This window comes from Phocoena phocoena, chromosome 10, assembly GCF_963924675.1.
Source record: "Phocoena phocoena chromosome 10, mPhoPho1.1, whole genome shotgun sequence".
Taxonomy (NCBI): Eukaryota; Metazoa; Chordata; class Mammalia; order Artiodactyla; family Phocoenidae; genus Phocoena; species Phocoena phocoena.
In genome coordinates, this window is record NC_089228.1 from 82,165,569 (window position 1) to 82,186,579 (window position 21,011).

Consider the following 21,011-nt stretch of genomic DNA (forward strand, 5'->3'; position numbering starts at 1 on the left):
ATGCCTTCCTAGTCTAACCTATTACTTCTTTTCATTCCATCTCTTTGGGTTCTTTTGGCTGTGCCTCGTGGCTTGCAGGATCTTAGTTTCCTGACCAGGGATTGAACCCGGGCCACGGCATTGAAAGTGCGGTGTCCTAACCGCTGGACCACCAGGGAATTCCTTCATTCCATCTCTTTAGCTTCCTCTCTATTTCACAAACATTTACTGAGCGTCCTGACCTCTGGGAGCTCAAAGACTAGTGTGGGTTCTGTGACAGTGGACTTATGGCAGCCCACAGTAAAGCCATCAGACTTGGCCTGGGGGAGAGGTGATTCAGGCATTAGTATCAAGGCAAAGATGGTGAAGGGCATTCCTGATAGAGGGAATAGAAGGTGCAAAGACTGGAGGTAAAAGAGAGTATGAAGTGCACTAACCTGTGCAAGTGAGCACACATAAAAGGAACAGAGATGAGGCTTGGGAGGTAAGCTGAGACCACATCCTGAGGGGTTTAAAACCAAGAAAAGAGGTTTGGATTTCATTGTAATTGTGATGGGGAGCTACCAAAAGTTTTGAGCGAGAGAGGGACCCACCCAGATTGGTATATTTAAAACATGAGTCTGGATGCTACATGAAGAATGAATTGAGAAATGGGAGTTGGGGTCTGCAGGGGAAGTCAGCAGTGTGGAGAATAGTTGGGGGGGGTTGGGAGTTGGGGTCTGCAGGGGAAGTCAGCAGTGTGGAGAACAGTTGGGGGGGGTTGGGAGTTGGGGTCTGCAGGGGAAGTCAGCAGTGTGGAGAACAGTTGGGGGGGGTTGGGAGTTGGGGTCTGCAGGGGAAGTCAGCAGTGTGGAGAACAGTTGGGGGGGGTTGGGAGTTGGGGTCTGCAGGGGAAGTCAGCAGTGTGGAGAACAGTTGGGGGGGGTTGGGAGTTGGGGTCTGCAGGGGAAGTCAGCAGTGTGGAGAACAGTTGGGGGGGTTGGGAGTTGGGGTCTGCAGGGGAAGTCAGCAGTGTGGAGAACAGTTGGGGGGGTTTGCAACAACTCAGCAAGGAGGCGACAGGAGCCTGCATTTAAATCGAGGCAGTAGCAGGAGAACGAAGAGGAGGAGAGAGTTTCTAGGCAAAATCTACAGGTCTTGGTGGCTGACCAGACGTGATGGCGGAAGAAGGGTAGCCACAGATGCCTCTTTTAAATACCTTGGTCTCTATCTTGGCTTCATCTTGTTTCTTTTAACCTCACTGTGTCTTGTGTCACTGTTGGCCTCCCTCTTGGTCCCTGCTCCTTTCCTTTCCTCTGTGTCCCTCATTCTCTGGAGTCCCTTTTTCTTCCTGCTGTCTCTTTCTGCCTCTCCAATGGTAGGAGCCCATGGACTAGGAGAACTCGGCTATATTAAAATGTAAAATGGTGCTGCAATTAACGGTGAGAAATAGAGAGAAACGGAGAAACTTCGGTCAGAGAGAGAGACTGGGGCTTTGATGAAAAAAAAGGGGAAGATGAGGACAAGTGATGGGGAGACATGAGAGACAGAGAGGAATGAAGGGTGAGAGTTGGGTCAAAGCTCCGTGGCACAGGCATTTGCAATGTGCTGAAGGATGCTCCTTGAGATGGGCCAATCTTGGTTTCAATCTCAGTTTTGGAGGTTGTGTGAAATTCAGTTTCTTTCTTGAGGAGGCCAGCAGTTGGTCTGGGGCTTTCCCTGAGTGGGAGGGGTGATGACTGGAGTCTTGTGCTCCAAACCAAGGGATATACAGTTTCTACAGTGGTCTCTGTGGAGAAACTAGTGAAATCTCTGAGCCCTCCAAATAAGGCTGAAATGACAATAGTCTCAAACTTGAACCTAGCCTCAAAACCTGAAGTGGGATTACATATCAACTTTGATCCTAACCCATATTTAACCTCAACCCAAATCACAACTCAAACTCAACCCTAACCTCAAATCTAAACATCTCAATAAATGAACCCCCAAATAAACTTATCCTCTAAACTAACCCAGCCCTGTTTCTAGAGCTAATCTTGGAACTAACTCATCCCCATTCTTAACCCTATAGTTCAACCTGACTCTAAATGTAAGTTCAACTTGAACCACAAACCTAAAGTTGAGCTTTATCCTGCTTTTCCCCATTATTCATCCATGCCTCCATTTAACAAGTCTTTATTGGGAGCTTGCTATGTGCTGGGCACTGTTCCAGGCAGTAGGGATAGACAGACAAGGTACCTGCACTTGTGGAGCTTCCACTCTAGTGAGGGAAGGCAGAAAAGAAACACACTGAAGAAGAAGGCAGTTAGTAGGGCTATGAGGAAATAAGAGAGGGCCATGTGATAAGAGTGGCAGGGAACTACTTTAGACACAGTGGTCAGGAAAGTCCTTTCTGAGTAAATGGCATTTTAAGCTGAGACCCAAATGACAAGAGTGGCCAAGTGAAGGTCTGGGGGAGAATCATTCCACGTAAAGGGAACAGCTACTGCGAGGGCCGGAAGGTGGAATTGAGCTGGGGGTGTTGAGGAACAGAAAGGAGGCCAGTGTGGCTGGAGCAGAGAGGGTGGGAGAGAGGTGGGAGATGAGGTCAGGGAGCAGGGGCAGGGGCCCGATCATGCAGGGACCTGCAAGGACGAGTAAAGCACCTGAATTTTACTCAACCATGGGAAGCTCTGGAGGGTGTCAGGGTGTGCACATGTTGTGTGGGTATGGGGGGAGGAGGGAGGGAGGTCTGAGGTAGAGGTGATTGGATTTACATTTTTTTTTTTTTGTGTACGTGGGCCTCTCACTGTTGTGGCCTCTCCCATTGCGGAACAACAGGCTCCAGACGCGCAGGCTCAGTGGCCATGGCTCACAGGCGCAGCCACTGCGCAGCATGTAGGATCTTCCCGGACCGGGGCACGAACCCGTGTCCCCTGCATCGGCAGGCGGACTCTCAACCACTGCGCCACCGGGGAGGCCCGGATTTACATTTTTAAAAGATCATTGTGGCTCCTGTGTTTAGACTAGACTGTAGTGGGTAACACTGCAAGCAGAGACACCAGTTAGGAGGCAACTGCAGTAATCCTGGGAAGAAGATGGTGGCCACCACGAAGATGGAGAGAAGTAGACAAATTTGGGATATATTTCATGGGGAGAATTGACAGGACCAGATGATGGATTGGATGGATGGTGGTGGGGTAGAAGACGGGGAGACTGGGAGAGAAGCAGGATTCTGATGGGATGGGAGAACCAGAAGTTCAATTTTGGATTTAAGTTTAAACCTATTGGACAGACATCCAAGTCTTGGATAATATTCAAGCCTTGCCCAGAAATGTCACTTGGCAGTCGTATATATGAGTCTAGATTTCAGAGGCAATGTGAGAACTAGAGAGTCAACAATGGGAGCCATGGAATTAGAAGAGATACCTTACCTTACGCATCCCCCTAAGGTGCCTTCAAAGTGTTTGTTTTCCCTCAGGATAAATGCAGTGTAGCTCCCATCCTAAGTTCCAGAAGCAGCAGCCTCTCGCTTCGGAAGCAAAATCCTCCAGACTTAGTTTCCTTCTGAACTCTCACTGGGATTTAACCTCCCTGGATCCGATTCCCTACCCAACAAAGGATGTTTCTACCAATCCATTTCACAGTATTCTATGGAACTCCTCAAATCCTCTATTTCACTTTTGAAAGCAACTTCCTCTGGTACTTTGAAACCTGGCTTTTCCCTAATAATGTTCCTTCTGTCTTTGGTGAAGGCTGCTCTTTCTTCCACACCCATCACTAGGAGCAGGGGGGTGGGCAGAAGAGAGGCCACTGTTCTCCTCTCTCCCCTCTGCATCATTGATGACCTCCTCCTCTCTCGAAGTCCATGCCTTTTGCATTTTCCACGTTCTTCTGGTCTTCACAGCACAATCTTCTCCACCAACATCTCTACCGTGTGCTTAACAACTTGTATATCTAGATAAGTTTTTCTTCATCTCTCATTCTCTTCCTGATATTCTATCAAGAAAATCTTGAAAACCTTGATTTGGGTAAACTCAATGGTCTCATTCTTGGGTCTTTCTCCTAGGCTGCCAAGCATTGCAGGAGAGTCATGTCCTCATAAGAGGCCTATGACTAATCCTGACCATCTAACCTCAGAAAGCCCGCAGTGATCCCTAATCTTTGTTGATTCCCTTGTTCTTCTCCTGCAGGTGATGTTCTAAATCTCCACGCCTCCTCACCTCTTTACTCTCAGTTGGTGACGCTATCATCTTTTTATTGAACTTAAGGCCATCCAAGGTGGATCTCTTTACTGCTTTCTTTTCCCTTCACTTTCCTTTTTCCTTTCTTCTTGATTCAGAGGACTCTTTCTCCTGTCCAAGGCTGATTCTTTGTACTCTTTCCCACTTGCCCATTTTTACCATACTCTTTCCCGCCTTTCGTCTTCAGTATCTTTCTCTTTTCATGCGCCTTCATTTTACATACTCAACTTTATTTCTTGAAAATAAAAAGCCTTCCCTGGACTTTCTCCCTTAAATGTCCATCCACCTCTCACCCTCCTTTTCTGTGTGATGTCTCAAAAGAGACTAGCCCCCTAACTAACCACTTTTTCGGGAACTGGTAAAATTTTCCTCACTGTAAAATTCGTGGGTTGAGCTAGAGATGATACTGTTACCTTCAGTATTCACCATTCTATGCCTTTGTACTCACCACCTCCTTTTCCTCACCTCCCACTCATTCCTTAACCTACGTAAAGCGATTTCTGTGCCTCTGGTAAGTGGAAACTGTTTTCTCAAAATCTGTAATCATCTAGCTCCTGAACCCAAAGGATCTTTTGAACTCTCACCTACTAGACTTCTTTGAAGCATCAGATGTGGCCGCCCAGTCTCTGCTTGGCATACCTCTCCCTTGCCCTACTTCTCTGACTGCTCCCCCAACCTCTCTCCTTTATTGGTTCCTCTTCCTTTGATCATCCTCAAGCCTCTTCTGGTCACCCTCTTTTGGGGATCCTGTCCACTCAGAGGCTCCACCTCTACTGGAAAAGGAATGATGCCCAAACCTATGCCTCCAGCAGCCCCAACTTTTCTGTCGGGCTCCAGACCTGCTCACTGGAAATCTCCACCTGAGTGTCATGCTAACACCTCAAACTCCGCAGGACTTTCTTGAGTACTTTATTACTCTAAGCAGGTGCACCTCCTGTCATCACGTGTAGTTGGTCCTTGTCTGTATGTTGTTTCGTTAGACTGCAAGCCCGATGAGGGCAGTGACTTTATATCATTTATATCCATTGCCTAGCAGAGCACCCTGCTTCTTTCAGGTGCTTAATAAAAATTTGATTGTATGTCTGAAATTAACTCATTTTCCCCTTAGCCACACACCTCCTTGGTTTAGGGTATCATCGTCTTTCCTATGCCCTTGGCTCAAAACTGGGAGTCATCTAAGACTCCTCTTCCCTCACTCCCACCATCCAATCAGTTGGCATGACCTAACGACTTATCCCTGTCAGTTTATAAAATTTGTTCCTTCCTTTAACGCCACTTGGAGTTATTGGGACCTAAGTAGAAAGTACACAAGTTTTGGAGTAAAATGCGTTTGATGCTAATTCCACTACTTTTGAGCTGTGTGACCTTAAGCAAGCTATGGTACACTTGTGAGCCTCAGTTTCCTCATCTGTATAATGGAGATCCACCACCTCCCCTTTGGACCGTTGCTGGCAGGATTCTGACATTAGGAAAAGGGCTTGACATGGTTAACACATAGTATGCAGCCCCTCAAATGGCAGTTATTTTTATTCCTTGTCTGTACACCTGCAGCACTCCCCTGTACTCCCTCTTCTTCACAGCTGTCACAGTGCCACTGCCCACAGATAAGGTCCAAATCCCTTACCTGGACATTCTGTGTCCTTTCTTCAGCACATGCTCCCTCACACCTGTGCTTCATCTACCTCAGGACACTTGTCTTTCCCGTTTTCTGACTCCTGGCCTCTGCTCAAGCTGTTTCACTCCTCTCTGGGGCCCTTCCACTCCCCCTCCCACAGAAATCCTACCCATTCATCAAATGCCTTCTCCTCCCTCAGAGACCCCGGGGTGCTTTCGGCTGGAATCCACCTCCCCTTCCCATTTTTGCACATCCACTGTACCTCACTCGTTTTTACTCAGCATGCCTTGAATCAGTTGATTAGGTATGGGCCTGCCTCCCCTATCGGATGGCAAACTTGAAACAGAGTTTGCATTTATCTTTGGGCTATTTGATGCTCAGCTGAACTGCACTGAATAGAGTCCCTCCCAGACCCTTCTCCTAACTTAATCCAAACCTGCCCCAACCCGATCCCCCAACTGACCCCCTTCAATCTCACCGGTCTCATTCCCAATCCCATTTCTCTAACTGAACCCCAACGTATCCTCCTCTGAGAAGTGATTCCTCTTTCCAGGTCTAGAGAGCGAGATATGCACACTCCTACCTCCCCAGTGTTTCATGGTAGGCACTGAGTCACCCCTTGGGGATCCCTGGTTCCTCCTCCCCACCCCCACCATGGAGGACAGGATGCCTGCCGCCTGGCCCCAGGGGGTCAGAGGAAGCCAGGGCCTCTAGGGTTCAGTATTTTTATCAGCCTAGGAAATTAGAGACACAGAAGCGGAAACCGTGTGGTCAGAGAAAGTGAACAGCCCTCATCTCAGGGGAACCCCCAACAGGGCTGGGGGCCAGACACCAGGGAGAGACGTTGAGAAGAGGGAGGTCTGGGGGGCCAGGTATCAGGGCTTGTTTTGCTTTAGTTTTATGTGACTCTTGCAGAAGGGCAAATGATGTGCTCAAAAACCAGACAAAAGTCTGCTGGATGAAGGAACAAATTTGGACACCAAAGTTTTCTGTTGCTTACCTCTCAACCCCCAGCTTAGGGGTCCTAACCCCAACCCCGCCTCCACTCCCAACCTGAGCTCTTTGCATGCCACTTCCGAAATCTCTGGCCTGTGAGAGGAACCGGACGCCTGGGTTGCTCACAGCTCGCAGTCTCTTCTCTGAATCACAGCAGCTTCCTCTCACAGGATCTTTCTCACCAGCCCTTCCTCCTCCTGCCCCCTGAACATCCGCCTGGTCCCTCGGAGACCTGGGGCCTCTTGGCTCTCTGTCTTCTTCAAGGGTCTCACACCCGCCCCATGTTTCCATGCTTCCAGAAGCTTCCCCTCCCTGTCACCTCTTGCCCTCCACTTCCACTCCTGGGATTCTCCTGTGTAGACCGGCATTCCATTCCAAACCTGAAAAATAAGTTCTGCTTCATGATTCTCTGATGCAGACAACATGCAGACTGTGCACGTGCCAGCGCATGCCTGGACTCTCCTTAGTCCTGCCCTTTCTCTTTGCTGAGTTCCTGCTGTGTCCTGCTGGTGACGGTGGGGTCTGGTGCTGTCTGCAAACTCCCTACCCCAGTTCCCGGGAGCTGAAGTGGGGACTGAGTATGAACAGTGGAAGGGAGGGTGCCCTCCCCCACCCCACGCCCTGGGAATCCTGGACCCTCTCCCTCTACCCTCCAGGCCCTTTCCTCAACCTCAGGAAAAGGGGATGTTTATCTGGAAGGCCAAGACTGGGCTGCCCAGAGATGAAGCCCAGGTTTGGGATGGGGGCAGAAGCTCGATGGAGGGAGCCGAGAATCGGGGCCCTAGAGGACGAGAGACGGGACTGAGAAGCTAGAGGCGAGGGATGGCCTCGGGTGTGGATCCCTGGTTACCCAAGAACAGACAACCCAGGTTACATAATTTGGCCCTTTCCGCCTCCTTCCCCTGCTCCTAATTTTAGCAACCGAAATTCCACTGCCCCACAGGGCTCTTCCTCCATCCTTTCTGCTTCTATCCCCCATCCTCCCACAGCCTCCTCATGGTCCCCCAGCTCCAGCTGCCCCCAGTTCACATCACTCAGTGACTCAGCAGAGGGAAAGCCCTGTGTTGGGGGAAGGGGGTGTAAAGTGGGGAGGAGGATGTGGTTCTGGCTGGGGAGGGGAGGGAAACTGGTTTTGTTCCCCTTTTCGCCTCTGTTCACATCTATTTCTCCAACTGCTGACTGAAGAGTGGAGAGGAGCCCAGTGTAGGGAGTGGAGAGACTGGAGGGCAAGCTGGGCCTTCTTAGGGCCGCCCTGGTGGGCAGGTGGGCAGGCAAGCAGGGGGCTCCTAGTCTCCAGCTGAGGGCACGAGTTAGGGTGTGCGTGCATGGTGCGGGTGTGCAGGAGCTGTGGGTTTGGGCAGGTGGAGTGGGAAAGGAGATGTCATGGGTGATGAAAACCACAGTGATGGACAAAGGCAGAGGAGACACCGGGAGTGAGATGTGGAACCAGGTCTTATTAGGAAATGGCAGAGTCAAGGAGCAGTGGTGGTGGCCCGCATCCTCCCACCCCTGCTCATTACAAGTTCTGCTCCCGCCCCACATCCTCTGCCATTCAGCACCGGTCTCCTGACCTTACCCTTCTTACTTCCCTGCACTTCCTGCAGTTTCTTGCTCTTTCCCTGGGGTCACTTGAGGGCCTCCGCATGGCGATTCAGGGCCTGAGAAAGGGCTGTCACAGCTCCCATCACTCGGCCCAGCTCCCAGGTCTCAATCTGGCTTCGGAATCGTTGCAGGAAGCGGTCGGGGTGCCAGCGGACCTGCTGGACCCTCAAGTACCTCCTCAGGGCCCCCTGCTCCTCCAAGGGAGGGCCCCTGGCCACCAGGGCTGCAGCCATGGCTTCTGGGTCTCCTCCGCCAGGGCAGGGCCAGGGCACATCACCGAAGCGCCAGAGTCTGCCCCTCCCCGCTCCTCTGGGGTGCTCTGCCCTGGGCCCGGCCCTGGCTGGCTCCAGCACTCGATCCCCGGGAGCCTCCGGTGCCCTCCTGGCTCGGCTCTCACGCAGTTCTTCCTCCTTGGCCTGGGCTCGCTCTTGGAAGAGCCGCTGCTCCTCCTGCTGCTGCCGCCAGCTCTGACCCGAGCCCTCAGCCCGTGGGGGTCGGCAGGCTCCCTCTGCCTCGCGCTGCTGCTGGCGCTTCTGGGCATGTTCCCGGGCCATGCGATCTGACCAGGCTGAGAAGGACTCGGGTTCCTGGGTCTCATGGGAAGCATCATCTGTTTGGGAGGGTGGGAGGTGGTGGTCGCAGGGAGGCCATGAGAAGGTGACAGGCAAGAGAGGTGGGGCAGCACAGAAGAAGGGACCATAGGAAGCCAGTGGGAGCATTCGTGGAGTGGGTGTAGGAAAAGCAGCCAGTGAGGAAGAAGGGCGGCTGTGGACGGAAATGGATTCCTTACCTTCAAACCTCCCAATGACCTCCTGCCACTCGTCCTCCAGCTCTCCCTGCAGCTTATGTCTCCATTCCCGTTCCTTAGAGGCCTCATCTTCTTCCTCCTCTTCGGCAGAATCCCAGGGGGGTCCCCAGCCCAGAATTTGCCCTGGGGTCTCCCCATCCTTATTCTTTATTCCCATGGCAGAGGGACAGCGACTCAGCAGTGGCAGGAAGAAATCCGTGTAGGCTGTTTGTGGGAGAGCAGTGAGCAAAAGTTAGCTGGAACTCTCACTCCTTGGTAGGGCCGCCATCTTGAATCCTACAGGTTACTTACTCTCTTGGTCTTAGAGCAATGGAAGGGTTGCCCACATGGATGCCTCCTGGGTGCTAGGAAATCACCATCACTGACAAATATTTACTGATACTTAACCACATGCGTGATAAGTGTGGTAGTTTAAAATATACCAACCTGCGTCTTCACAAACTAATTTAGTGTCCTGGGAGCTCTACTGTGTCAATGACATTTTCTGGTCTGCCTCCAGCCACCTAGGGTGATGTCAAAACCCTTTGACTATATATTCCATTTTTGGCTTGAAAATATTGTCACTTTATGCCTCTCATTGTGTTTCTCACCCAAAACTATGTTCTCCAGACTGGGAAAATACCTGAACACCCTGATCTGTACCATTCTAAATATACAAATACTTAATACTTTTCTTTATATCACTTTTCAATAAGCTGCATAAGATAAATATTTTCAGGGGCATTTCTCTCAGCCAGCCTTAGCCAGGGGATGCTGGGAGGGGGACGGAGAGGTAGAGGGTCCAGCCCAGTAATGAATTTGAGCCATAGAAATGTTCCCAGCAGCAGAGCAAACTCTTTCCAAATGACTGCTGACCTAGGGCAGGGGAATGGGGCTGAGATAGAGGGTTCCACTCAGGGCCTGGCTGACAGGAGGCTGGGGGGAAATAGGAGAGGGACTGACATTCCTGAGCTCCCCCCCTCTTCCTGAGCCCTGACCTCAACGCATCAGCTGAGTGCCATGCTGCTCTCCTCACTGCCCACCCAGCACCCTACGCCTGGCCAGCCTGCCACCTGCCATGGTCGCCAACCACCTCTGCACTCTCAGGACAGAGGAAGATGAGTGAGGCACCCTCCCTTCCTGTGGACCTAGTTTCTCTCCCTACGGCAGGAAGAAGTGGGCCGGCAGTCTTTAGATCTTTATTCAGTGGTGCTAGAACATGCTGGCTACCTGGCAAAACGATGAGTGAGAGGAAGGGTTGTCCTGTCACTGCCAGGAAAGCAGAAGATAGAAGGGTCCAGACTTGGCTGGCCAAGGTCCACTGCCCCCACCCATCTTCTGGCACAGCTGAGCGTCACCCAACCCAAACCACATCAAAAGGAGGGGTGGGGGTGCTTCTCTTTAGTACTGACGTGACCTGTCACAAGCCCTCCCAACTTGTCCCTCCCAGCAAGTACCTGGTCTTGTCTTTCAACGGCTTATATCCCACCAGGGCTCACAGCAGGTGTGAGGGTGGGTGGAAGGTTTTTAAATTCACAGGTTTTAAGGGGTAAGGCCTCCAACTATAAAACATCATGAGTAAAACCTGGTACAGAATATTAAATAGCCACTAAAAATTATGTTTGTGTGTGGAAAAAGCTGGCTGCAAAACTGTACATAGGATCCAATCACAGCTCTGTGAAAAAGAGACCAAACCCCATGCTTGAAAAAGATAGACTGGATGGAAATATGTAAACATTCTAGTCTCTGGGTGGTAGACTACGGGTGGCTTTCCTTCAACCTTAGCTGATATTTTAATGTGAAAGGGACATAATTAATATGAAATTTTCTTTTCTTTTTAAAGACTAAAGAATAAAGTTAATCACTGTTAACAGTTTGCTGTGGTCCCTTCTAGTCTTCTCTTGGTTTATATAAACACATAACGCACAATTTCTTTTCAGTTATGCGACCATACTACTATATATTGTTTGGCAACTTGCTTTTTTCATTTTAACACCTCATTTATATTTTCCACAGGAGTATACACAGTCTACCTCATTCTTTTTTATGACTGTGTAGTGTTCCACTGTGTGCATGAAACAAATCTTCACACCCCCAACAGAAAGACTTTGTTTTCAAAAATGATCAGTCTTATGTATGTGTCTTTGTGGACTCCTTACAGTACTTCTGTGGGGTAGATTCTCAGAACTGGAATTTCTGAGTCAAACGACATGTGCAATTTTGCCAAACTGCTTTCAAAAAGTTTGTGCCATCAAGAATATATGAGCGCCTGATGAGGTTATAGCTTTATCACTTTCAGGAATCTTTTTCTATATGCGATACAGAATATTATTCAATTACTCTTGAAATGAACTAGGTAATTATCAAAGTTAAAAAAAAAAAGAATATATCAGTACCTGTGTTGTCCTTTACCAAAGCTGAATATCCCCAACCCTTTAAATTTTGCCCATCTGATAGATTAAAAAAATGACTTTATTAATGAAAATTTTCATATTCATATTCTTTGTCTACTTTCCCCTGGAAATTATATGTGTAGATATGAGAGCTCTTTATATAGTATAGATACCAACCCTTTGTGTCTGTGTCACATATATTGTAGATATTTTCTCCCATCTGTCTTTTCAAAATTGTACTGTAGTTAAATCTGTATCAATATTTTCATTTTACAGCTTTTGACTTTATTTCATTCTTAGGAAGGTTTTTCTCCACTCCAAGATTATGCCCTTGTGTGTTTTCCTACTATATTTCTAGAAATATAAAAAAAAGGAAAAAAGTACAAAGTATAGTATGATAAGTAACCCTATTCCTACCATAAGGTATGTTAACATATTTTCATTTGACAACTCCTTAAAAAAAAAATCATAGATAAAGCTAAAGTTTTCTTTGATACTGTTTTCCAAGTTTTATTCCCCCCAGGGAAAACCCTCCCATGCATTTCCTGTCACATATAGGTGTTTAATCTGCTGTAATTTACTTTTTTTTTTTTTTTGTAATTTACTTTTAAGTCAGGTGTAAGGTAAGACTATTTTTCTCCAGAGAAGACAAATGGTCCAGTATTGTTTATTAAATAGTTCACCACCACCCCCTCCAGTGATTTGAAACACCAAGTTTACCACCAATTTAGCAGTATAGATCAACTTTTCCCTTATGTTCTTTAATTAACATGTTGTACTTTTATATTGGGAAAAGTAAATGTGGAAGAAAAAGCTTTGTGGAGTAAAAATGCACTTCTTAGTGATGGAAGCACTGTCCTCCCCATAATGAGACATGATTTCTACATTAATGAGATGTTCATACTAATTGGCACAAAACACTTTTTAAAAATGCCAGAGCAGAAGTTTATATTAAGTGACGACTGAGACACAGGAAGAAAAGGTAACAGTGGGCGGGGTGGTTGGAGAGGGCTTCCAGGAGGAGGTGGGGACTTACACTGGGCTGTGAAGGGCGAATAATCTAGCAAGGTGGAAAACTTAGTAGGGCGGACAGGAAGGCGACAGGCAAGAGGCAGATAAAAGAACAAGCATGTTTGTTGAAAACATGCTTGGGGTCACTGAAGACAGTCACGAAGCAGGAGTCTCGGGTTTGTGGGCTCGCCGTGGGACGTAAGGTTGGAAAGCAAAGAGAACATAAACCGGACAGCTCAGTCATCTGCAAAGCAGGGCCACAGCCTACTTCTACTGAGCAGATCAAAGTGGGTAAAGGATGGGAAATGTCTAATACTGTGCTGGCACAGGTGCAGTGAATGTTACATTAAAAAAAAAAAGAAAACAAACACACAAGCTGGCTTTGGACTTATTCTTTTTGCAAAGACTGTGAGAAAACGACCCCGTTCCTCAATGTTCACTCATTCTTGCTGTATGTAGAGAATGGCTATTGTTGGACTAAGGTGTGTTTATACAGGGGTCTCTGACAGCTAAGACCACTTCCCCATGAGGTGTTACCAAAAGCCTCAAAGGTAGTGGCCATTCACTGGCATCTCACTAGGTGTGACAACCCAGCCCAGCCAATTCAGCGTGAACTGGCACATCCCTTGAACATGGAAACTGAAGGGAACCTACCCTCCCTCAGGAGACTCTGGGTCATTTCATCTGTTCAAGGGAAATACCTGCATTTTAAGGCAGAGTGGTCTCTAGAGACAGGCCTTTCTACCAAGGAGTTAGAAGGCCACCTGGTGGTAGGGCTGGCAGGGGACCAGGAGGAAGGGAGGCCTGAGAGGGCTTGGGAGTGACCTGAGTGTAGGTGAGATTTCAGCAAGGTCCTGAACCTTCTAGGCCGTGCTTTCCTCATCTGTAAATGGAACCATAATGTCATTCTCACATGCTTCTTAGAATTCAGTACAATGAAGGAAGCACCTACCATACTGTAAGAGACATTTCTGTTACTTAAAAAGCCTTAATTGAATAATACAAGAATAAAAATAACAATACTTATCATCCAGTGAGGACCAAAACTGCCAAATGCTTGCTTCACTTCCTCGCCACAACCTCCATTTTAGAGAAACAAATTAGGTTCATAGAGGCTAAGTTGCATGTCCCTGTCACACAGCCTGTAAGTGGCAGAGCTGGAGCTTGGATGGGGTCTGAAGTTGGCCTCAGGGCACTCTGCTCTGTTGCCATGTACAATGTCCACTGTCGAGTTAGGTGCCTGCGCTTTGTAAACCTCCTCTCTTTGTTCTCAGTTTAAAAAAAAAAAAAATCTGAACAGGGCAGCCTATCTCACTTATGTTAGGGGAATTAAAGAAAAGGGGATTTTTGACTATATGGGGGAGGTTTCGGGGATGTGGGTGAGGTTCCTGTATATTCGTGGGGAGCTGGGGGATGATAAGAGCAATCAAACTGAGTTCAGGTTGTTCATCCCAACCTAAAGGTTTTCATCTAATGTTCTTACTATAGAAGGAAAATCTCTAAAAGGGGAAAGGGGTTTCACCTGTTAGTTTCCTAGGAGGGCTGTACCTCTGCAGAGCTGCCTCTGCTGCCACTAATGTATCAACAAGTCCCCATCTGAAACCCTCAATATCAAAGGCTTTCCAGAATGCAGATATTTTGGGGATTTGATAGAGTTGATCTGAAAGTATACATATAGTTGGCCCTCCATATCCTCAGGTTCCTCATCCGCAGAATCAACCAACCACAGACCTAAAATATTCAGGAAAAAAAAGTTCCAGAAAGTTCCAAAAAGCAAAACTTAAATTTGCTGCTTGCCTGCAACTATTTACATAGCATTTACATTGTATTAGGTATTTTAAGTAATCTAGAGATGACTTAAAGTATACAGGAAGATGGTTTGTAGGCTATACGCAAATACCACGTCATCTTATAAAAGGGACTTGAGCATCTGTGGATTTTGGTATCTTGGGAGGGGGATCCTTGAACCAATCCCTCTCGGATACCAAGGGACAACTGTACACTGTATATTATGTAGCCCGGGAGAGACTGGGTAGCCCCAGTAACCAAACACGTGAATGTTTCTGCAGTGAAACATATGAATACTGACATCAGTAGGATAAAAACATCATAAATAGCCTAGCTTTAGTTTATGTTAGGTTTTGTTACCAAATGAGTTTGGTGGCAGACTGATGAAAAATGTTTGGTTCTCAGAGTGTTTCTGAGTTTCAGAACTGTGGGTGAAAGAGTATGGGTCTGTTGATAACCACAGGAACAATGGCCAGTATCTAGAGTGTTTATCATGTACCAAGTGCTCCAATTATGTACTGTGTCAGCTGATTCTCAAAACATATGTTACAGCATGGGTGCTTTGAACACAGGCATTATTACTGTATGATTCTATAAAATATCACACAGGTTAGAGCATAGGCAGTCTAGTTAGGCTGCCTAGGATACATCTCTTGCTCTTAATAGCTGTGTGACTTTGGCAAAGTACTTAAACTTCTCTGTGCTGTTTCCTCATCTGAGAAATGGGGGATGATGTTAGTACTTACACCTTCATAGGGTAGTCGTGAGGATTAAATGAGTTGCTTTGTGAGAAGTGTCTGGCACACAGCAATGGTTGCTGTTATTTAATTTTGCAGATGGGCAAATGAAGCACCAGGCAAGTTTAGAAACTTGCCAAGAATACACAGCTATTAAGTGTGGAGCTGGGATTTGAACCTAGGCAATGTAACTGCACAGAGTACCCTCTATCCTGCTTTTCACACTACACGCAAACAACCAGTCAAGAGACAAAGTAGCTACTAATCTAGAGAGATGTGTCATTTAAATACTAGTTGCTGTTTGGGGAATGCTGGGCTCTTCAGACAGTGGTAGCTCAGTAATGTAAAGGCACAAATGACAGCCACAAGCCAACTTGGTCAACTATTTCCCTAAGTCCCATGACCAAATAACTAGCTTATTTTTCAACCATTGGCCTTCATCTCACACCCCACCAGTTGCTCATGACCTTGTTCCCCACGAAGCAGACTCACCATCAGGGCCCTGGCGGGCAGCAGCATGCAGCGCTGTGTCCCCGTGGCGGTCCTGGTGGGCAGGGTCAGCCCCAAGCCGAAGAAGCAGGCACAGGGCAGGGGCATCGTGGCGGGCGCAGGCCCGGTGCAGTGGTGGAGGCTGCCCAGCATCTACATCAAGGCCTGGGTGTCGCTGGAGGAGGGCTTGGGCCCGGACCAGACGTCCTGCAGACAAATAACGACGGAAGCGACGCTCTCGGCGTTGGCGTCGGGAAGTGGAGGCCATGGAACTCTTGGGCTGAGGAAGAAGGATAAACAGGCAGCAGTCAGGACCCCAGCCTCGGATGGTCCCTCCCCCTCCATCTCTGATATTCCCTCTGTTTCTCCCTTTGGTTCCCCATTTCTTCTTACATTTTCAGCAAGAGATGAGGCCAGTCCTAACCCTCATCCCTTTTCCAGGTGATAGGTTTGAAAACAATTTTGAGGGGAGCTGGGGTCACATTTTTTTTTTAATGTGAAATTTGAGAAAAGGATAAATGATTACTTAGAGGCTCATTAGTCCAGGTAAATTTTTAATAAAGGACTTTGTTATATAATAAAGACAAATAGAAACTGATGAGGGAAATTTTTATCAATAGAAACCTGAATTTTAAAAAGTCACAATTTCAAATAATGATCTAGAAATTGAATATAATGTACCCGGCAGACAGATGTAGAGGCTTCTCCCTCTGGGACTTGGGGGGAGGGGTTACTCATCAGACCTGCCCCCCGCCCCCTAAGTACCCCCGGAGCAGTAGGCCCGAAGCCTGTGTTTAAGACGCTCCGAGGAAGGGAGGCGGGAAGGGCGGAGACACTCTAGACTGACGGAAATGGCGCAAGCCGAGACGCAGGTAAAGGACGGAAATGAACTGGGAGGCGCGTTACCGGATGCCGTTCCTCCCCGAGGGGGCGGGAGGTGTTTCCTTGGCCTTAGCCTCCGGGGGGAAACTAGGGAACTTAAGATAAAGTGTCCGGGGCTTCCCTGGTGGCGCAGTGGTTGAGAGTCCGCCTGCCGATGCGGGGAACGCGGGTTCGTGCCCCGGCCCGGGAGGATCCCGCATGCCGCGGAGCGGCTGCCCCCATGGGCCATGGCCGCTGAGCCTGCGCGTCCGGAGCCTGTGCTCCGCAACGGGGGAGGCCGCAGCAGTGAGAGGCCCGCGTACCGCAAAAAAAAAAAAAAAAAAAAGATAAAGGGTCCGTCTGAAACCGGAAGACTGGACGACAGGCGAGGAAAAGGAAGAGCAAGGGCTCTTTGGAGGTTTAACCCTGCTTCCCCCTACTGGGAGGAGAGAGGAGATGGTTCAGTGATAGGCGAAAAAATGAGAAGAGAGAGAAAACAGGGGAGATAAAGACAGGATAAAAATCACAATGAAAATGAAAAATCAAAACCACAGTGAGGCCAAGAAAGGGACAGATCATAAAAGAGAAAAACACAGGAAGCAAAAGACAAGGAAAACAACCGCAGGACAAAGCACGTGAGGTGAATGGAGAAATTTGGAATTGGGAAAGGTGTAGAAAAAGGAGATGGAAATGGGAGGGAGAAAAAGGAAAAGAAGTTGGAAGAGTTCAGAGAAGCCCAGCACACTCTATTCCCAACACACCACGCATGATAATTTCCTTACCTCCTCACCCCATTCTCAATCCCTCTATGCCTCCTTCTCTCTCAAATACTCCTCTCTTCTCGGCCCCTGCCCCCATTCCTAGACCTTCCGACTGGGAAAGCCCTGCACCTGCTGTGAAGTTAGCAGGCAGCTTTGGACCTGGTCTTTGCTGCCCCCAGGCGGTCCTTCTGGATACTGCCAGAGTGAGAGGTGGGAGAGGAGGACCAGCCATCAATGGGAGGATCAGTTTGGGGGAGACACGCGGTGCAGGAGGCTGAAAAGGGGAGCACTAAGACCCAGGGGTAGTGGAAGGCTGCAGCAAACAGCTGGAGGAGGAGGCGGTGTGGGGGGAGGGGAAAAGGGGGAGCCATCTGGTACCTTGGTAGCTTCCGAAACGGCATCGGTCGTAACGACAGAAATGGCCAGTCAGTCCCAGGGTATCCAGCAGCTCCTGCAAGCCGAGAAGCGGGCGGCTGAGAAGGTGGCAGATGCCAGAAAGAGTGAGTCTCCTCATTTCTCCCTTAGGAATCTGGAGAGAAAATTGGGGGTGGAAGGACAGCAAACATTTGAGTCCTTAGGATAACCCAAGGCTGGTGGGGCGGGGGGAGGGAGGCTGGGGGCGCTTATTAGGAGGGAAGAAATGGGTGGGTGTCAGAATCTAGTTCTTGGCTGGCTGAGAGAAGGCACTAACTTTTTGGGAGGGACTGACCCCTGCTCTCACGTTTTGTGTGTGTGGGGTCTACCCCCACTTTCAGTCCTTTCTCCTGCCTCCAGGGAAAGCCCGGCGTCTGAAGCAGGCAAAGGAGGAGGCACAGATGGAAGTGGAGCAATACCGCAGAGAGAGAGAGCAGGAATTCCAGAGCAAGCAGCAGGCAGTGAGTCGTGGGGGAGGCTGGGATGGGACCCCAGGGTGCAAGTTGGTGGGTATATCTGGTGAGGTGTGTACAGGGTGATTCCACAAGAAAATAAGGTAGTAAAGGGCTGAAGGGAACCTGATGAAGACCATGATATTGGTCAAGCTTTGTGATATGTAAGAGCGTCTAGGAGTTTGGAAGGACTTGTACGGCTTGTGGAAGTGGGGGGGATTGCCACAGTCTCTGTAGAGTATGATGATATTTGGGGTGGAGGGCCGAGTTTTATGGGCATGGGTGGTGAGGTGGTGGGGATGGTACGGTCTGTTGTAGGGTGATGCTGCATGTCAGGTCTTAGGGGAGAGGGCATTATGTTGGTCTCTTCAGTGTCTAGATATTTCCACGGATGGGAGTGGTTTTGGAGAGGGCCTTTCTTCCTGGTCTTGCTCCAGGACCCTTCCCTCCACATGCGTGGATGCTTCTTTCTCTGTTTCTGCTTTCTCCTTTCTCTTTTCCACCCTTTCTCCCACCCCCCAGGCCATGGGCTCCCAAGGGAATCTGTCAGCTGAGGTGGAGCAGGCTACAAGGCGCCAGGTGCAGGGCATGCAGAGCTCCCAGCAGAGAAGCCGCGAACGTGTCCTGGCCCAGCTTCTTGGCATGGTCTGTGACGTCAGGCCCCAGGTCCACCCCAACTACCGGATTGCTGCCTAGGACCCACCCTAGGGCCTGACTCCTCCTGCCAGTTCCCTCCTGCAAAGAAATCCCCAAGTCAAAATCAACTCCCACCATAATCCTTTCTCTCCTTTGCATTCCCTAGAAATTCTAGAAAGCAGGATCCAATAATTCTCCTGTGAAATTTATAAATATCCTGCTCAGACCTGAATCTCCTTATTGTTCTTTCACTGGGAACTTGGAAACTGCCAAGTCACCCTCACCCAGCCCCTCTGTGAAATTTGTAGCATGGAGAAGTAGGGATGTGAAAACACTCTGACTTCAGAGCCTGGCAGGCTCGGGTCCCTCTTCTGACCCTGCCACTTGCTGGCTGGGCAACAAGAACAAGCTACTTAAACTGTAACCCCAGTGTCCTTTGCAAGGTTGGAGTAATAATAATAATGCCTACCTTGCAGGGGTGTTGCATTGGTTAGGAATCATTCTATAAAGAGCTTAGCATGGTTTCCAGCATGTAGTAGCTGTGATTCAATAAATGGCAAACCTGTGATATTATTACTACTCTCTGCCCACCTACCAAAACTTAAACATAGCTGTTTTCTCACTTCTGTCTGTGGCTTTGTAATTCTACTCATTCATTCTGTGACCCTAGAAATTCTCTAAAAAATTGGTTCTTCCCACCTCTCTTTCCCCAGAGACCTTATTATCCCTGAAAAGATAGATTAAATCATGGCCTCATTTAGCCTCTCTTCTGTGGTTCCAGGAAGATGTTTGCATTTCTTAGCCTCTCTTTTTGTCTCTCTTAAGTTGGTCTTTCTCTTTATTGGATTTCCCCCTTTTCCTGTTTCCCCAAAGACCCATCAGATGCTTATTACTGCTTCCTGAGATCTAAAGTGATGCATGGCCTTCCTTTCTACATCCTCAACACCTTACTTTCCCTTTGTAACAATAAAAAAGTGTCAATAAAATAATTATGGGCAAATCAATTGCTGGGTGGAATCAGCCTCCTTTTGCTTCATCATTTCTCATTTTCAGTCACTCTTGTTCCTTGTTTATGTATTCCCCAAACACCCAAAAGGTGTTGGAGCTTTGAGAAACAAAAGCAAATGGTACATTATTTTTTCTCTAAAGTGAGAAACACGTGGCTCCTCCTTTGTGAACCTGAGGACTATAGATGGTAACTGTAGAGAACAGCTGGGGTGTAGGAACAAGCACGCTGCCCCTTACCTTGCTTTATTTTCCTTCATAGCACCTATTGATACTTGACATGTTTATGTGTTGTCTCCCCTGTTATGTGAACTCTGTGAGGACAGGGCTGTTCACTGCTGTGTCCCCAGATCTCAGGATAGCATTTGGCACAGGACAGGCAGTTGGTAAATACTGTTGAAAAAGATTGATATTGTGGGTTTGAAAAACTGTGCTTCTGTGACATCATCCTTGGATCACTGTTATTTCTTTTGGCCACAGAAAACGAGCCTACTTCACCAAGCACTTGAACCAATGAGGTAATCTGTAGTGTGTATTTATTAACCAGACTCTTTAAGCAGGGAGTCAGGATACAGTAGAGAATAGAGAGGTGTTTACATCCTGGCTCTGTCACCTTACTAGCTGTATTACTTTGGACATGTTGCTTTATTTCTCTGAATCTGTTTGCTTGATATAGCATGGGAATAATGGTACACCTTGGTGTTAAATGGTTGTGATAACAGGTAAAGGGCCAAACGTCTGTTGTCAGTTTTGTTAAGTCACATCTGACTTCTGTAGCATACAAAAGCGGGGCGAGATATATCAAATGTTTCATTCAGGAAAAAAAATCCAGGCTGAACCAAGGGTCTATTGGGGGCAGGGCTAAGCACATTCCGGTAGAATTAACAACACTTATAAAAAGTTACTTAACTCTCAAGCCCTAGCGTTTATCATTAACATTTGGGGCAGAATCTAGACCCTGTCCCCCACTCAGTGGATTCAGAACCCCTTCCTGATTCCAGCCCACGCCCACGAACCTCAGGGCTCTTAAGGCATCAGCTACCTCGGCCAACATTAGGCAAATGCCGTCCACCGGCTCCAGGGCTGTGAAAGGGTAGGGCTAGGACTCGTGAGCACGACTCACTTCCCACACCTGGGGCCGATCGTTCCCTAGCTCCAGCGCCAACGTCCCCAGGTCACCTTGACTACCGGACCAAGGACCCCGTGGGAACTCGAAATCCCGCCACCTTGGGTCCTCCTGCGCCCACGGAGGGGTGCCCAGAGAGAAGGCCTGTGCGGCAAGA

The 21,011-nt window shown here is 48.4% G+C and overlaps 2 protein-coding genes across 4 annotated transcripts; one reads left to right on the plus strand and one right to left on the minus strand.

Annotated features, from left to right (window-relative positions):
• Nucleotides 1-8,226: 8,226 nt before the first annotated feature.
• Nucleotides 8,227-16,487, minus strand: NFKBIL1 (NFKB inhibitor like 1). Of its 2 annotated transcripts, none has more exons than XM_065885291.1 (4): nt 16,281-16,487; nt 15,603-15,879; nt 9,185-9,406; nt 8,227-9,004 (listed from the first exon to the last, which is right to left on the minus strand). In XM_065885291.1, the coding sequence occupies exons 1-4, from the start codon at nt 16,335-16,337 to the stop codon at nt 8,418-8,420; spliced, it is 1,143 nt and encodes a 380-aa protein (XP_065741363.1). In that variant the 5' UTR covers nt 16,338-16,487; the 3' UTR covers nt 8,227-8,417. The 2 variants fall into 2 exon arrangements, with proteins under 2 accessions (XP_065741363.1, XP_065741364.1); XM_065885292.1 differs by having other exon boundaries at nt 8,418-9,003; nt 9,229-9,406; nt 16,281-16,337.
• A 921-nt stretch (nt 16,488-17,408) lies between these two features.
• On the plus strand, nt 17,409-18,947 carry ATP6V1G2 (ATPase H+ transporting V1 subunit G2). 2 transcript variants are annotated; one of them, XM_065885551.1, is made up of 3 exons: nt 17,409-17,721; nt 17,996-18,096; nt 18,610-18,947. In XM_065885551.1, exons 1-3 carry the CDS (start codon nt 17,640-17,642, stop codon nt 18,781-18,783), a joined length of 357 nt encoding a protein of 118 aa, XP_065741623.1. In that variant the 5' UTR covers nt 17,409-17,639; the 3' UTR covers nt 18,784-18,947. The 2 variants fall into 2 exon arrangements, with proteins under 2 accessions (XP_065741623.1, XP_065741624.1); XM_065885552.1 differs by having other exon boundaries at nt 17,640-17,721; nt 17,996-18,018; nt 18,652-18,783.
• The last annotated feature ends 2,064 nt before the right edge of the window (nt 18,948-21,011 follow it).

Bases quoted from the DNA above. Each gene is read 5' to 3' on its own strand.
- ATP6V1G2 (XM_065885551.1), top strand. From the start codon at position 17,640: ATGGCCAGTCAGTCCCAGGGTATCCAGCAGCTCCTGCAAGCCGAGAAG. The intron at 17,722-17,995 runs GTGAGTCTCCTC...TCCTGCCTCCAG, and splicing joins GGTGGCAGATGCCAGAAAGA to GGAAAGCCCGGCGTCTGAAG. The intron at 18,097-18,609 runs GTGAGTCGTGGG...CCCACCCCCCAG, and splicing joins TCCAGAGCAAGCAGCAGGCA to GCCATGGGCTCCCAAGGGAA.
- NFKBIL1 (XM_065885291.1), bottom strand. From the start codon at position 16,337: ATGAGTAACCCCTCCCCCCAAGTCCCAGAGGGAGAAGCCTCTACATCT. The intron at 15,880-16,280 runs GTACATTATATT...CTTCTTCCTCAG, and splicing joins CCTCTACATCTGTCTGCCGG to CCCAAGAGTTCCATGGCCTC. The intron at 9,005-9,184 runs GTAAGGAATCCA...CCTCCCAAACAG, and splicing joins GGTCATTGGGAGGTTTGAAG to ATGATGCTTCCCATGAGACC.